The 18526-nt window shown below is 39.4% G+C and overlaps 1 protein-coding gene across 1 annotated transcript in view; it reads left to right on the top strand.

Moving 5' to 3' along the window:
• SPTLC3 (serine palmitoyltransferase long chain base subunit 3) overlaps nt 1-18526 on the top strand; it is a 127887-nt gene that overhangs the window by 28835 nt on the left and 80526 nt on the right. The window contains exons 3-4 of the mRNA XM_059705525.1: nt 16676-16830; nt 17464-17612. Of these exons, the coding sequence (XP_059561508.1) occupies nt 16676-16830; nt 17464-17612 (304 nt within the window). The remainder of the gene's footprint in view (nt 1-16675; nt 16831-17463; nt 17613-18526) is intronic.

The raw sequence follows: 18526 nt of genomic DNA, 5'->3' as shown, positions 1-18526 counted from the left end.
ATTCTTAAAAATTGCTTTGGAATTCTATGAGTGTGATCACAAATTATTTGACATGATGGAGCTTTAAACACATCTAAACAAAAAGGATAGGTGAGGCATGAATTTCAATATAATGAGGGAATCTCAAATCCTGTAACTTAGCAACCAGGACCTATGTTAAGATAAACACTTATTACAGTAATGCTTCCATGAACAAATCTTATGGGCATTTTTTTTGAAATTGCCTTAAGTCAAGTGTATCTCCTCCAACAGAAAATAAGGCCCAGGGTTATTATTATAATTCCTCCTACTTTTAGCAAGTGTGTGAGCAGATGCTCTATGTCAGGTAATGGCTACTAATATAGAGAGAAGAAAAGAATTCCTGCCATCAGAGAATTTGAAGCCTGGTGTGCAAAAACAGACTCATAAGCAAAGCATCTGACAAAAAGTGATGATGGGGAGGAGTGTGATGTGGGAATTGGGAATCTGTGTCCTGTGATCCGTTTTAGGAAATCAGGAAGCCATGATGCTGGTGCTTGAATGGTGAGCAGGAATTTGCCTAGTGATCAAGGGCACAAAGAAAGACATTCTCAGAAAAGGGCACTGCCTGTGCCAAGGTATTCATTAACTTGTTAATCAAGTCAGATTCTCTTTGAGCATGCATTTTTGCCAGCCACCATGCTATAATCAGGGATATAAGCATAACCAGGGCAGATAGGGTTCTTGCCTTTAGAGAGCTAACCATTAAAAAATTGCAATAGAATTTGATAAGAGATACTATAGAGGTAAGTAGAGGATGTCAAGAGAGCCAAAAAGAAAAAAACATGGAACCCGAACTTGGTGGTCAGTGAAGGCTTATGGGAGGAAGAGAAAGTTAAATTGAGATGTGATGACTCGAGAGTAAGTAATAAAGGATAAGGCAAGATGGGACAGAAGGAGTCTTCAGGAAGAGGAAGCTTGGTGTGAAATGGTCCAGCTGTAAGAGAAAGCATTGTACATTCAAGGAACCAAGAATTCCAATGACTGCAGGGCTGTGAGAGTGGGAGTATGTGGGGAGAGGATTGAGAGGCAAGTAGGGGCCAGACCATAATGGGTTTTTATAAGCCATGGATATTTATTATAAGAACAATGGGAAGGCATTGAGGGATTTCAGGCAAAGGAATGCAGTTTTGCAGATTAGAAAGATCATGTTCATTACCCTATGAAACAGGGATTGCAGGAGGATAACATAGAGACCAAAGAAACCAGTTAAAAGGCTGATGTAGAAATCCAGATTTAAAAAACAAACAAACAAAAAACACAAAAAAACCTAAGTGATAACTTGGGCTAGTACCATGGTAGTGATGATAACTGGGATGGTGATAAGAGATATTTAAGAAGGTAGTAGGAGATTATTGGTTTGATTTGAGAAATTAGAGAGATGGACATATCAAAGACCACACCTAGGCTTATGACTTGGGCAGCTGAGGAGACAAGAAAGTGGTGTCATTCACTGAAATGAGGGATAGAGGAAAAAGATCCAGAGGAGGGGAAAAGTGATTAATTCATCCTTTGACAAGCCGAGTTTGAAAAAATGGCAGCTAGAGATAGAGATCTAGACTTCCAGAGAAAAGTCTCAGATGGCATCTTTCATATATCTTGAGCATATCAACATTAATCAAACCCAAAGAAGTAGATGAGCTCTCCCAAGGACAGTCTATAGAGAAAAAAGAGAGAAAGGGAGAGAAGAGAACAAAAAACTTCAGAGAATTTTATAGACGTCAGAGATGGAATTCCAATTCTAGACTAGAAGAAAAGTGACACCAGAAAACCCTTATAATGGTTTAGGAAAGAAATAATTTGTGTTTGAACTGAGGAAGAAAAGGGAACTAATTTGGGAGGTAGTATCAATAAGACTTGAAATTATATAGAAAATAATATAGAGGGAGGAATGCCAAATTTCTACTTTGGTCCGACATGAGGATGATAGTGGCATACCCATCACAACAAATGGTCTTATTTTGGCCAAAAAGAGGTCACAGACACAGTTTTGAGGTATAGATTTTTGAATGGTAAAGGATATTGAAGCAGTTAAATCAAGCAGGGAACAATTATTCATGCTCCCAGAGAAAGATGAGGTTTCCCAGGTCCTAGCAGAGCTGATAATGAACCTGGGAAGTTGGAAGGAGGAAGCAAGTTATTTTAAACAATTCTTACAAGGATCTCCACAGCCTCCCCCTCTGACACCAGCTGGTCTATTCTAGAAGCTCTTATCACCAACCTGCCTGCTCCCTGGGTATAAGTAGCATGCACTAACTCAGTACATTACAGAATATTTGCTGAAACAAGGTGTCAGTCAAATTTAAATTTCTCAGGGTGGCATCACATGGCAGGTTTGGGCTTCAGATGTGCCATCTATCTTCTAGCCTGTTCCAATATTTTAGCTCTATCAATCCAAAGGGGCTAGTTTTGGGTTTCCTAAATCACTTCTTACTTTCAAGCAGAATACATATATATATATATATATATATATATATATATATATATATATATACATATATATATATATATATATGTGTGTGTGTGTGTGTGTGTGTGTGTGTGTATATATATATATATATATATATATATATATATATATGCACAAATTGGTTCTCAGCACAGACAACTCTAAGATGGTTGAGGGCAAGAAGGTTATAGGAATGTGCTCCTGGGATCAACGGCTGTACACTTGGGAGGGAGTGAAGGGGAAAGATGGTGCAGGTGATTTGTGATGCAGTCAGGGAGATCTTGAGGTGGGAGGGCCCTTCAGAAGTGTTGAGAGAGGGGATTGAGCCTTCAATGATGATAGATGGGGGCTACCTCCAGAAAGGGATTTGACCTTGAGCCGGGCAGTTCCCTTCTTTGAGCTGTCAGCCTCCAACACTCTGAGCATTGGGGAAGGAAGGGATGCTTTAGTCCTAAACAATGAGATAGGCACAGGGCATAGCAGCCTGTCTCTAACACCCCTCACTATTGCTGCAAGAACTGCTTGAATCGCCTCTCAGGGAAAAGGCATTGCATTCAGTAAGACAACGTGTTGTATTTCTTTACAAATTAAATAATGTCCCACCCATTTGATCTCTGTGAAGCAGAGAGCATCATCAGTCAATTGACTCTCCTTAATAGATATTCCTTTTATGTGGCACCCTTTTTATTATGTGTTTCTTCCTTTTGAGCCCTGTTAGATTAGAGGCTTTCAGAACAACAAGTCCTAATTAACTGCAATGGCTGCAATCACTATATACATTTTTATGGGACTTAGTCACTAGATACTCTATCTCCAGGCTGACCTTTATCCTTTTAATATTGCCTCTAGCCCTGCACTTCTGACAGTAACCTTACTCTGTGAAAATAAGCTATCTGAGGCACATCTTGAAGTCTCTAGCTGCTTTTCAATGACCGCTGGTTCTTTTAGCTGAAATGAGCATTATTCTATTCTCAAAGCTGGTCATTAGGAGTGCAGAATAGATTGTCCCATAAGACAAACCTGCCATTCACAAAATGACATCAGGAAAGAAAGCACGACCACGAAGTTATGGTGGACAAGAGTTATTATGGTTTTAAAAATATCATAAATGGATGCTGTGACTTATGATTACACTCTTTGGCTCTTAGTTTTCAAATTTTGATCTTATTTTTAATAAAATTTTATATGTTTAAAGTGTACAACATGGTAAAACTAATGGACATATCCTTTTCCTCACTTTCTTGTTAATCAAATATAAGCAGTTTTTAATTCAGTTTCTCTATTTTCTCTCACTGGGATGACTTCTGTCATACCAAACCATCCATTCAAACTAAACTGTTGCCCAAATTTAGACTCCCTTTTTTATTTTTCTTCTTTTTGATTTCTAGCCCAAACTCTCTGAAGTTTATTCCAAAACATGAAGGCTCTGATTCATTAGTATAAACTAAGTGAAAAGAATAGAAAAATAAAAATCTCTTTTCCAGAGAGCACTAAAAATATCACAGGCCCAGGACACCTGGTACCTCCCATAGACTCCATCAACAATCAGAAGACACTGGCAAGGAAAAGAACGATACAGACAGATATGTGGTTTAAGTATGTTTGCTTAAATCCTTCTTTTAACTTTTAATTTTGGAGAAACATGTGTCTTTTTTAAAATAAAAGGTAATTTATGAAAGTTGAATTGTAATTTATGAAAGGCCTCTAGGTTAATTACTTTCTCAGTGAGGTAATGGCCCAACTTCTCAAAAACAAGAAGATGTAAGCAAATATAATCAAGTAAATGTCAAGCATCACCAGAGACTTTAAAATCTTCACGCACAGCCACATTTCTCAATCTTTATAGTTGTTAACATGTTCATCAAGACTCCTTCTAATGACACCAGACTGTTATAAAACATTTTAATTGCAATTTTGTGTTCACATTAGATCCAGACAGTCCCCCAGTGCCCCTACAAGTAAATTCCAGACATTTCTTGCCCTTCTGAAGAGACTTTTACATCCACATGGGAGAAAGAGGGCTCAGCAAGTTGTAGCTATAGGAATGTTTAAGACACATCTCCAAATGTTTACATGAATTAAAACGTCTTTTGCACCCTGATGCAACAGCCTGATTCTCCCAGAGAGACTTTCTTCTGAGTAATTTGAAGTACAGGGTCCATTAAGATCACTGGGTATGAGATATGATTTTGTCTGAAACAAACATATGGCCCAAGCACTGGTCTTCCTGTTTGGACCTGGGTGGGTCTAAACTCAGAGAGCTGTATTGGGTTTTTTCTGGGAACTTAACATGCTGGCCAGCAGCTTGTAGGATGGTAATATCAGACCAGTTCTTAGCCTTGGCTGCACATTGGAATCACTTGTAAAGCTTTAAAAGGTACTAATATGCGAGCTTTACCTCCAGATATTGGGATTTTATTGTTTTGTGGTGAACCTTGGTTGATGGGGTTCATAAAAGCTTCCCAGGTGATTCTCCTGTGCAGCCTAATTTAAAAACCAATCTGTGCAGCAATGCTTCTCAAACTTTCCTGTGCATTCAAATGGTCTGGAGATCATGTACGTTCTTCTTTAATAGCTTTGACTTGGGGCTAAGATTTTGCATCTCTAACAAGCTTCCAGGTAATGCCAGTTCTGCTGGTCCAAGGACCATAAGTTGACCCTTCTCAAAGGTATCACCTGAGAGCTTATTAGCAAAATATTTATTTTACCACTAGAGGCCCCATGCACGAAAATTCGTGCACTCGGCAGGGTATGTGTGTGGGGGAGGGGTCCCTCAGCCCGGCCTGCACCCTCTCACAATCTGGGACCCCTCGGGTAGGGTCCCTAGGCCTGACCTTAGACCAGGGCCTATCAGGGCTTTCCTTCCCCCAGCTGCAGGCAGCTGGCCCCAACCCCGCCGCTGCCACTGCTTGCCATCTGTGCAGTGCTGCACCCCCTCCCCTGCCACCAGTGGCCTCCCTCTGCAGGAAATAGGCTGGGGTGCAATGGCTTGGCTGGCCTGAGCCTCCCTCTTTCTTTGCTGGGGGCAGGGCCAGCCATGCGAGGGGCCGTCTGCCTACCTGATCTCCCCTAACCACTGGCCTGCCTACCTAAACACCCCTAACGCTGGTCTGCCTACCTGATCACCCATAACCACTCTGCCTGCCTGCCTGATTGCCCCTAACCGCTTGCTTGGGGGTGGGGCCAGCCTGGCTAGGGGCCTTCTGCCTACCTGATCTCTCCTAACTTCTGGTATGACTACCTCAGTGGTCAGCAAACTGCGGCTCAACAAACCAGGGCTCGCGAGCCACATGTGGCTCTTTGGCCCCTTCAGTGTGGCTCTTCCACAAAATACTGGCTCTTCCACAAAATACAGACTTCTGTGCATGGGCCACGAAGTTTCAATCACACTGTATGTGCGCGCCCGCACGTGGTATTTTGTGGAAGAGCCTCACTGAAGGGGCCAAAGAGCTGCATGTGGCTCGTGAGCCGCGGTTTGCTGACCACAGGCTTACCTGATGACCCCTAACCACTGGTCTGCCTACCTGATCACCCCTAACCACTCTGCCTGCCTGCCTGATTGCCCCTAACCACTTGTTTGAGGGCAGGAACAACCTGGCAAGGGGCCATCTGCCAGTGCTGGCAGCTGGAGGAAGGAAGGCCTACTCTTGCACGAATTTTGTGCATCAGGCCTCTAGTACACCCAAATGACAGAACACCATTGTGCAACTATTGAAAGGAATGAAATCCTGCACTGGCCTGTAAAGATATCTAGATATATAGTTAGATTTAGAAAACTGATTCACACACATGTATGATATGATATCTTATTGAGATCAATCAACCCTGCCTATTAGGACAGATGCCTTCTTGCAAAGGAAAGTGGAAAGTTCTATATTGTAAAAGAACTAAAAAATGATTTGACTAACATTTTAATGACACATTAGAAATTATCTTTGTGTGTTGTATACATGGGCATATGTATGTATACATTTGAATATTTTATTATATATATACTAGAGCAGTGATGGCAAACCTTTTGAGCTCAGCGTGTCAGCATTTTGAAAAACCCTAACTTAACTCTGGTGCCGTATCACTTATAGAAACTTTTTGATATTTGCAACCATAGTAAAACAAAGATTTATATTTTTGATATTTATTTTATATATTTAAATGCCATTTAACAAAGAAAAATCAACCAAAAAAATGAGTTTGCGTGTCACCTCTGACATGTGTGTCATAGGTTCGCCATCACTGTACTAGAGGCTCGGTGCATAAAATTCATGCACAGGGGGTTGTCCCTCAGCCCAGCCTGCACACTCTCCAACCTGGGATCCCTCAAGGGATGTCCGACTGTACATTTAACTTCTGAGAGATTGGAAAATTTCCTTTCAAGGAAGTTTGCATAGCTAGACTCTAGTCAGCAGTACCTGAGAGATCTTGCTACCTTGTCAGTACTTGATATGTTGACATCACCAGCATATTTTTTAATTTTTGCCAATCAGATAGCTGTACATAATTTGCATTTCCTGATTAAGAGTGAGATGGAGGCTCTTTTGATATGGTTATTAGTTAGTAATTTATACTTACTCTTCTAGATTGCCTATTCATAACCTTTGCTCATAATTTTATTAAATTATTTTTCTTACTGACTTAGAGCAGTTCCTTTTATATATTCTTATATTAATAATTTGTTAAATGTATTTTAAAGATTTATCTAATTCTGCTTCTTGCCTTTTAACTTATTCTATGTTATATTTAGCTATACATACAGTTTCAATTTTTTATGTCATATGCATCAAACAGTTCTTTTATGTCTTCTTCATTGTTGTTATGATTATTATTATTTTGCTGTTAATTTTTTTCTTTGAGGAGGGGGAGTTAATCATGTTTAGGAAAGCACTTTTTAATCTCAAAATTACAACACATTTTTCTTTCATTTTATTTGGTATTTTTATGATTTTGGGTGTTAATATATTTAATCCAAAAATTCATCTAAAATTTATTTCTATGTGCTGTGTGAGGTAGGATGACTACTTTTAAAAGATATATTTTAAATCATCTCAATTAAATAGATGGTTATTTTTTACCCACTGATTTAAAATATTAATCTGCCTACTTTTTAGATAAATATACAAGTTTTAGGTAATTCTTAAAGATTTTCTCTCTGTGTATACTTTAGAATTAGCTTGTCAGGTACTGGATTTTAAGAAAAAAAATTGTTATTTTAATTAGCAACACATTAAACTTATAGGTTAACTTTGGGAAACTTGACATTTTAATAATATTTAGTCTTCCGTTTCAGAAACATGATACATCTCTCCATTTATTTAGATATTTCTAATGTTCTTTTTTAATATTTTGTAATTTTCTTTATTCTAAAGTTCTATTATTTCCTCGTTTACTATTATTTGGTTATGATTTTTTTATGGTGGTGCTATTTGAATGCTATCTTTTATCCCTATCCTATATTCTAATTAGTTATTGATGACATATAGGAAAGCTATTGATATTTTCATATTAATTTTAAATGTTACCACCTTAATAAATTCTCTTCTTAGTTGTCACAGGTTCTCAGATCGTTGTATTGCAATTTCTTTTTTTCCCCATTTATTCACAGAGTATTCTGTGACAGTAGTAAACATGTATTCTCATTGAATTCTTAGGCACCTATGAAATAGGAATTGTTATTCCCATTTTACCCATGAGAAAACTAAGCCCACGAGGGCTAAAAAACTGGCTTCAGGTTACATAAGTGGTAAGTGGCAGAGCCAGATTCACACGCCTGTATCTTTAACCTCATTCACTCCACCTCTGCACCAGCTACTCTGTCAGGTGCTGTGCTTTTTAACATATTACTGATGATCTTCACCACAGGTAGGCTTTATTATTTCCACTTTATGAAGAGCAAATTAACATCAGAGAACTTAATTGACCTATTCCAGATCATATAGCAAATAAAAAATGGAGCTGGCTTCAAACTCAGGTCAGTCTGCATAGCACTTGATTTCATCATGGGTTGGCATCATCAAGGTTTATATGTATCATTTATTCCCTAATTAAATTATCAAGCCCTTGAGTGCTGAAATCATGTGCCACACCTGGAACTTAGATGTTAGTGGACAGATATGTTATTTGGACCTTAGATCAAATTTTTCCATTGAAACGAGTTATTTTTAAAAACAGCTGTTTTCCAGGCTAACCTCAAAGGCCCATTTGGTTAAAGATCAATGTGCTAGTGGAGCCCATAGGGTTCAGGAAGGACAAACAAGGTCTTCCTCTATATTCAGGGGACAGCCTAGACCTGGGTAAATTTGAGATGGTATTGCAATTCCTTGTAAGTTTTCAATGTGTGCCATGAAAAACTATAAACTGTCCTTTAGGTCCATCACAACAAACTTGTTCATTATGTTATTTAAGTCCTTTTGACTTATTTTTTGTCAACTCAAACTTAAAATTTCTGAGAAATGTATGTTAATGGAGCTAATTTCCTGAGGGAACAGGAGAACCCTGGGGAAAGGCTTTGTGGAAGCCCTTCTTGTGCTACTGGTTAGACCCAGGCATCTGAGCTGGTCCATTCCACGGGAAAACATACAGAATCTGAAGGTCTTAATGGCTGGTAACTGCACCCAAGCCATGATCTCTTCTGTCACTTTACCCTCTGGTCTTCTGTGACAATGGTATCACTTTTGGGGTGATATTTTTGATTATCTATAAGATAGAATGCTCATAATCACATACTGGGGCAATCTACTGCATGAGAATTTGAAGGATGGTTGGGCTCCTATGCTGGTCACATTTGTAAGTTGAAAAATATCATTCCAAGTGCATTTGTTCTCAAATATTTAATGATCCTGATGTAAGTTTTATTATGATTTAAAGCTACAAGGTTATGATAATCAATTATACCTTTTTATGCTCTAACAAGGAAATGGACATGTTTTTGAGAGAAAAAGGGGATTGTGTAATTCCAGGAAATTTTTTCTAAACTATTTCCTCTTTGATTTAATAACGTTTTTACAGAGTGTTTACTATCCTGCAGATTACACTATATCCCCAAACATTATTTGTCATTCTATTTCTAATATTTTAATTTCTTATTTGAACTACATCATATAAACTCATTCCATCCAGAGAAAAGAGACAAGTAGGTCCTTAAGGAATATTTATGGACTCTGAATAAAATTATGGTTTTAGATTTGATGATAAATCTTACTCAAGATAAAAATTACCCTTTGGTTTAGGAGAGAACTGAACAGTTGATATAGGAAAACAGTTGGTTTTAGGTAGAAAATAACCAAAATATTATGTCTTCAAAATTAAGATAAAAATTAATTTCAGACATGGAACCACAAGATGCATAGATACCAGGGCTGAGGGGACATGGAAATCATAGAGTTCAAATACTCATTTGACAAGTGAGGAAAATCAGATCCAGCAAAGGGACCTGAACTCGGGTCCACCTCCCACTTCACCCAGCTTTTCCAAGCTTCCCTCTAAAACACCAGCAATGATGAAAAGCATAACTAAGAATATGGAAAAGTAAGGCCAACAGATTGCCAGACCATGGTGGACTGTCCACTCACCATAAGGAACTTAGCATTGACTCGAGAAAACAACTTGGGGTTTCTCATCATTGATGCTTTATGAAGATATGCCATCACGGACCCTGAGGGAAGGTGGGAAAGTACTAAGTCCACTATGTTTATATATATACTAGGGGCCCGGTGCACGAAATTCGTGCACTGGGTGTGGGGCGGGGGGGGGGGGAGTGTCCCTCAGCCCAGCCTGCCCCCTCTCACATACTGGGAGCCCTCAGGCGTTGACCCCCATCACCCTCCAATCATAGGATCGGCCCCTTGCCCAGGCCTGACACCTCTGCCTGAGGCGTCCGGCCCGGGCAGCGGGGACCCGCAGTGGCAGCGGCCCCGCGATCGTGGGCTTCGCTTTAGGCCCAGGCAAGGGACCCCTAGCTCCTGGGACTGCCAACTTCGACCGTGCCCAGCTCCCATCGCTGGCTCCACCCCTACTTCCTGCTATCACTGGCTAGGGTGGAAAAGGCACCTGATTCTCCGATCATGGCTGGGGGGCAGGGCAAAGGCGGTCCCAGGGCCACCTTTGCCCTGCCCCCCAGCTCTTAGCTCCCCCCTGGGTTTCCGATCACTCTCAGTGGCAGGGGGCTTCTTCCTGCTTTCCCTTTCGCCTCCCTGCATTGTGCCTACATATGCAAATTAACCGCCATCTTGTTGGCAGTTAACTGCCAATCTTAGTTGGCAGTTAACTGCCAATCTTAGTTGGCAGTTAATTTGCATATAGCCCTGATTAGCCAATGAAAAGGGTATCATCATACGCCAATTACCATTTTTCTCTTTTATTAGTGTTGATATATTTCAAAGAGGATGGGAGAGGGAGAGACAGTTGAGAGAGAATCATTGATAGACTGCCTCTTGCAAGCCCCACAGTGGGGATCGAGCCTGCAACCCAAGCTTGTGCCCTGACCCAGAATCGAACTGTGACCTCCTGATTCATAGGTCAATGCTCAACCACTGAACCACACTGGCCAACCCTTCTCCTTCTTTTTCACCTTTTACTCCTCTTCCATTTCTCCTCCTTCTTTCAATCTTGCAACTCTGATTAGATCTTCTGAATTTGTTCTTCACATCTCTTGGCTTTTCCTTAATTTTGTTGCTATCCTTTCTCATTAGGCTCTGAAAAACTTAGTCAGTTTATTATCCTAGGTTATTAATTTGCTCTTCTGTGTCCATTATTCTTTTAAATATTTTATCTTTTAAAAGAACACACTATTTTGTTTTGTCTCTCTAAAAATATCTTATATAGGTATATAAATAATTATTCTTCTGTTTTCTCTTTTGCCTTTTCTCTAGATGTTAGTTCTTCTGCTTATTAAATTTTGTGCCTCTAATTGTGCTAGTTTTCCTTAAATCAGCGGTTCTCAACCTGTGGGTCACGACCCCTTTAGCGGTCAAATGACCCTTTCACAGGGGTCGTCTAAGACCATCCTGCATATAGATATTTACATTATGATTCATAACAGTAGCAACATTACAGTTATGAAGTAGCAACGAAAATAATTTTATGGTTGGGTCACAACATGAGGAACTGTATTTAAAGGGCCAGAAGGTTGAGAACCACTGCCTTAAATAGTAGTGGCACTTTGCTTTATGCTCCTCTTTGTATTTAGAATCCTTATTTGCCTACATATCCCCCTATCTTGAGGGACTGTAGAGGGGAATAGAATGAGATGCCAGGAACAGTAGCTTGTGTTCTTGCTGTGTGGGCTTCCCACATTGGGACATTGCTCTTCTGTCCAGCCCTTGTTTCCCACCACAGTGCTTTGTCCTGTGGATAATATTACTGCTTCTTACTTACTGACCCAAGAAAAGGAGGACAAAGAGAGGTAGCTCTCCAGTTATTCATCCTGAGTATCAACATCATACAGGTATTGACTCTCAGCTTGACACTCTGCTACAGGTCACTTACGTCCACACAAGTCTCTGCGAATGTTTTAAAGCTACAGTTCCTTGTGGTCTTATTTCTCCATCGATCAGATCTTAATTCATTTTCTATCTTTTGTGATCCTTTAACATTTTTGACTTATGATACTTATGATACTCTTGACTGTTTTCTGGCATTTATAGATTCATTTTGTTCTTAAATTCCTATTTTTTGTTATTTCATAGGACTTTAAGATGAGGGGTAGAATATGTACAAGTACTAAATCCACTATGTTTATTCAACATCCCTCTAATTTCTGAATAAGAAAAAATAAATTTAGTCATTTTTTCTTTGTGTTTCTCAGGACTGTTTATAATACAGTTATTCTTTTCAACAAAAAAGAAAACACAAATATATTTTATTATTATTCTGAGCTCAACCCTGTTAAGAGAAACAGCTATTTTCCAAAAGGAAATAATGATATAAAAGTAAATGTTAGGTGAGAACAGAAGTGTCAGTGTAGGAACAAATGAATAATGGTGCTTGATAATGATTTTTCTCTCTTGACAAATTCATGATTCTATTTGCTACTGAATGGGAATGTAGTTAAGTGAAACAAAAATGGATATGCTTCAAAATTTGGTGGTATTTCTTTTACAATGAACTATGGGTATGTTCTCTTTGATTCCTTATAATCACCCTAATCCTGCAGCATGATTTATCAAAAAGAGCATTGGTTTTAGAATAAAGTTCAATTCCCAATTTTTCCATTCAAATTTTTTGTCTTTCTATTAATTTGTCTATAAAACTTGGATAGAAATACCTGTAGCACTTGGAAAATTATGAAGCACCCTACAGGCTTAAAGGTTGTCATATTGCAGAAAAAAGCAATCCATATTTGTAACTGCATTTTAGGTTTTGCTGAATCCTCCTGTAGCCTACCCCTAAAATGATGGTGTCCTTAGAGCCTCGGGTTTACTCTCACATCTAGTCATTTGTGTCAGGAAGAAAAAATGAGCAGTGGGTAGGTCAAGTGACAAAATAAATCTACAGATAGATCAAGATATTGCCATGCTATTGCAATGCTATCCTATTGCAACGTTTGTTTTTGCAATATCTAGTCAAGTTTCATTTTCTGGTATAGTTAAAATGCCGTGGGAGGCTTACCTTAGACTAGAGGACATTGACCTTTGCAAGGTATTGACTGCTCCTGAATAAACCTCGCTGATGCTCAAAGGAATGGGGTGGGGTGACAGCACACCCATGCAGTGGTAGGAAGACTCACAGGTGAGGAGGAGGAGGAGGCAAAGAACAAGCAAGGTAGTTCTTTCCTGGACCAGATCTTGAGTTCTAAATAGGTTTCCAAGCTCAACTGTCCTTCTCAGGAACATGTAGACTGCTGAGCTTGATTTTCAGATCTAGACTAGTACTCATATGACCCACAAATAAATGACTCTGAATAGTAAAAAAAAAAAAAAAAAAAAAAAAGTAGGGGGCCATCCTTTTGATCAAGAAGTTTAGGATGCCTAATTAATAAAAGTTTATTTTTAATGTAAAGGTCATTTTCTAGCAGAAAATTTTCTCTAATTCTGCAAAATAGTTTAGAACCCCTGTATTTTGCCTTCAGAGCATATATACCAATTAAGAGCTAGCTGCTGGTTTCCTTACCAGCAGAAATTTTGGATCTCTGGGCCAGAAACCAGAAAGGTTTGGCAGAATGGAGTATTTTCCCACCTTCCCTCAGGGTCCATGGTGGCATAACTTTATAAGGCATCAATGATGGGAAGCCCCAAGTTGTTTTCTCAAGTCAATGTCAAGTTCCTTATGGTGAGTGGACAGTACTCCATGGTTTGGCAATCTGTTGGCCTTACTTTTCCATATTGGTCATGTTTTTCATCATTGCTGGTGTTTTAGAGGGAAGCTTGGAAAGCTGAGGCAGGTGCCAGCCTGAGGTCACCCTGAAGTGACTGCCGGAAGAGTGTGTGAAGTGGGAGGTGAACCCGAGTTCAGGTCCCTTTGCTGGATCTGATTTTCCTCACTTGTCAAATGGGTATTTGAACTCTATGATTTCCATGTCCCCTCTGCCCTGGTATCTATGCGTCTTGTGGTTCCATGTCTGAAATTAATTTTTATCTTAATTTTGAAGACATAATATTTTGGTTATTTTCTACCTAAAACCAACTGTTTTCCTATATCAACTGTTCAGTTCTCTCCTAAACCAATGGGTAATTTTATCTTGAGTAAGATTTATCATAAAATCTAAAACCATAATTTTATTCAGAGTCCAGAAATATTCCTTAAGGACCTACTTGTCTCTTTTTTCTGGATGGAATGAGTTTATATGATGTAGTTCAAATAAGAAATTAAAATATTAGAAATAGAACGACAAATAATGTTTGGGGTTATAGTGTAATCTGCAGGATAGTAAACACTCTGTAAAAATGTTATTAAATCAAAGAGGAAATAGTTTAGAAAAAATTTCCTGGAATTGCACAATCCCCCTTTTCTCTCAAAAACATGTCCATTTCCTTGTTAGAGCATAAAAAGGTATAATTGATTATCATAACCTTGTAGTTTTAAATCATAATAAAACTTACATCAGGATCGTTAACTATTTGAGAACAAATGCACTTGGAATGATATTTTTCAACTTACAAATGTGACCAACATAGGAGCCCTACCATCCTTCAAATTCACGTGCAGTGGATTGCCTCAGTATGTGGTTATGAACATTCTATCTTATAGATAATCAAAATGTCACCCCAAAAGTGATTCTATTGTCACTGAAGACCAGAGGGTAAAGTGACAGAAAAGATCATGGCTTGGATGCAGTTACCAGCCATTGAAACCTTCAGATTCTATATGTTTTCTCGTGGAATGGACCAGCTCAGGAGCTGACTGGGTCTAACCAGTAGCACAAGAAGGGCTTCCACAAAGCCTTTCCCCAGGGTTCTCCTGTTCCCTGAGGAAATTAGCTCCATTCTACCAGGGGAAGGAGAACAAATAATTCAAAGAGGATGGGCAGGAGGATAAGGAAACCCACTCCCAATTATTCAGTGGCTCCCCATTGCCTCCAGGACAACGTGTGAGTTCCTCATTTTGACACTTAAGGCTCCCACTTTCTGTGCCAGCTGACACTACAGCCTCAACTACACCACAGGGGAAAAAGAGCATGGAATCAGAGAGGTAACAGGGACCCAGACCAATCAAACAAGACGCTAGCTTTGATTCCCAGTGAGGTGGGGGCCATTATACATTCAGAGCAAAAAGTAACAAGAGCTGCCATATCTTTTATTTAATTAACCAGCAGTTGGTCTTGCCTGCAATGTCCACTGAGATATTGTGTCCATGCCAGATGTCCTTGATATTTGGTCTAATCCAAAACATTCATATTTAGAAAACATCCCTCAATTTAAACAACCCATAACATTCATTTCAACTTGTGGTTTACAGGATTCATACATAAAAAATACTATCATGTTTTATGGGTCCAATAATTGCGTTTGGGTGTATTGCAAAAAAATAACCCTTCTCACCTCAGTAGCCTAGTTGGTAATGACACATGGAGTGAGGCAAATGTGTCAGTGTGGGCCAAGTGTCTCCATGGGCATTTTTATACATGACCAACTGACCTGCAAGAGTTTTATTTCTTACTCATTCTTCTCAAATACACCCTACATTTCCAGCACATGGACCTCTTCACCCTCATGGGGCCAAGCATCCCTGCCAATAGCAATCTCCTTCTACCTTTAGTGTCCCTCCACATAAAGCCCCCTTGATTCCTCCAGCAAGATGTCTTTCTCCCTCTAGCTCTAACCTTACAAGTGCCCAGTGTACTTGGCTTAGGCCAAGGTTTTGCATTTTCTGCCTGGTACTTATTATTAGGAATTAAATGACAACATAGATATATCTTGCTTTGAACCTCAGCTGGATTGCACACCCCTCAGGCACGGATCACATTTTATACAGCAAAACAGTGCTGTTATTTAAACTGTGATAGAAGCCAGGTGCCTCCACAAACTCAACTAATTTTCTAGCCCCTGGACTATATACTAGCCAGATAGATACCTGCTTACAGTTTGGCCAACAGGTCCAAAGTTCAAGTTCATCCACATTTCTAAATACACAAATGAGTTGCAATATTCATGTTTTTAAAAAGTTAAGACCATATTAATACCCAACCAGTTTTTTTCCAACTAAACTGTTTTGGACATATAAACACCTATTGTTACTCTTCAGATGAAATTCTGCAGAAATTCATTGTCTCCACACATTTTGGGACTTGTTTTATATCACTCTGTAATCTTTGTTCCTTTATTTGCTACATTTTCTTCACCTTCCCCACTAAAATGTAAATTCTTTTAGTATGGAGTTCTTACAGTTATTTATGGGCCCTGCCTGTCCCCTTGCCCACAAACCCTTCCTTAAAAAATATTTGCAAGCCATAACCGGTTTGGCTCAGTGGATAGAGCATTGGCCTGCGGACTCAAGGGTCCTAGGTTCGATTCCGGTCAAGGGCATGTACCTTGGTTGCGGGCACATCCCCAGTAGGGAGTGTGCAGGAGGCAGCTGATCGATGTTTCTCTCTCATCGATGTTTCTAGCTCTCTATCTATCTCCCTTCCTCTCTGTAAAAAATTAATAAAATATATTTTTAAAAATATTTGCAAATGAAATATTTGAATGGATCTTCCAGGTCTTCCCTTAGTCTTCAATTGCAAATGAGATAGAAAAAGAAGAGGGCCAAAGCTAAACTTCTGCCTCTCTTCTACAGGATTTTGTGCCACTGTATCAAAACTTTGAGAATTTTTACACAAGAAACATTTACATGAGAATCAGAGACAACTGGAACCGGCCCATTTGCAGCGCCCCAGGGCCTCTGTTTGACGTGATGGAGAGGGTGTCGGATGACTACAACTGGACATTTCGGTGAGGCGATCACCTGGAGGGGCTCGGTTGAAAGGAAACCCTTTCAAGGAAATCCTATCCTGGGCACCAGATTACAGAACTGAAAAACCACAGCAAGGAAGCAACTGGTCTTCCATCATTCAGCCTTTTGCAAGCCCTCATATGCCAGTAGGGGAAGTCACGGTGATTATGCTGCCAAGGGTAGCATGTTTATATTGCAATTTAAGTAAGACCTGTGTCAGAAGGTGCAGGATACACAGAGCCAGCCAGCAAGGAAAAGCCCTTTCCAGCTGTATTGACAAATTATACCCCTCTACTTCTTGCTGAAGTGATGACCATGGCTTTTTCTCATTTAGAAAGTTTTTACTGGAATTTAAACCAGGGCACAGGTGTCATGAAAGCGAATGCCCAAGGAAAATCAGGATTATGTAATATTGCATGGCTCGGGACACCTTTTTGTAATACTCTACCCAGCTTCAATATGGGGATACTTTCCTCTAAGGACAAACCATTTTGTGGCGGCAACAACGCAAGTCTAAAAATATATGTATGATTTGGGCCAGAACGCAAGATCTCTTTGTGAGTCTTGTATGGGACACTATGAAGATATTAAATGACAAAGCCCTTTGTGCTCATCCACCCTTCTCTCTGCAGGTTCACTGGAAGAATCATCAAAGATGTCATCAACATGGGCTCCTATAACTTCCTTGGCTTGGCAGTCAGGTACGATGAATCTATGAGGACAGTGAAGGATGTTTTAGAGGAGTATGGCGTAGGTGTGGCCAGTACCAGACATGAAATGGGTATGTATGTCCACCATTTTGAAATTTTGTTTAGTTGAGTCTCAGATTCCCTGTGGCTACTTCTCAAATGTAGATCTTATCTAGACTGTGTGACTCGAACAGCTGTTATATAATGCAAAAGGAAAAGGTATATGAAAGCCTTCGTGGAAATTTCAAACATTATGCTCTTGCCAAGTTGTCTATTGATTACAGATTTTAGTTATTCAGAATAAAAATTTGATCTTTCCTGACCATTATTATCTAAAATAGCAACTATTGTCTCTTTTGCCTGGTCCCTTTTTGGGTCCTTTCTCCCACCTTTCTTTTTCTCTTTTTTAAACAGCTTTATTGAGGTATTATTGATATTCAAAAAAACTGTACTCATTTAATATATACAATTTAATGAATTCAGACATATGCATGCACCCATGAAACTATCCCCACAATCAAGTGATAAATATATCCATCACCTCAGAAAGTTTCCTTGTGCCCCCCTTTTTTGTGGTAAGAACACTTATGAGATCTACCCTTTTAACAAATTCTTGGGTGTGCAATACAGTATTGTTGATAATAGGCACTATGTTGTACAGAGGATATTTAGAACTTATTCACTTACCAAATGGAAACTTTATACCCATTGGAAAATAACTTCTCATTTGGATTTAGCCCTTTCTTCCAATTTTCTGAATGATGTCCACACCGATCTTGCTTTGTATATTGTCTGTCTCTGCTACTACAACATAAACTTCATTAAGGAAGGAATGGGCCTGTTGACTGTTGTGTTGAATGAATAAATGAATGAATGGGCAAGGTGGAACAGACTGCTTATTTATTTCTTTTTTAGCTAGGACATTCTCTCTTATTCAGAGAAGTGCCATCAGTGAGAAGGAAACTACTACTCCACTTCAGGGAGGAAGAGTGGTGCAAACTTCCTC

This window comes from Myotis daubentonii, chromosome 8 (genome assembly GCF_963259705.1).
Source record: "Myotis daubentonii chromosome 8, mMyoDau2.1, whole genome shotgun sequence".
NCBI classification, from domain to species: domain Eukaryota; kingdom Metazoa; phylum Chordata; class Mammalia; order Chiroptera; family Vespertilionidae; genus Myotis; species Myotis daubentonii.
The sequence above is the reverse complement of the archived record's forward strand: the minus strand, read 5'-3'. Positions and strand labels throughout refer to the sequence as shown.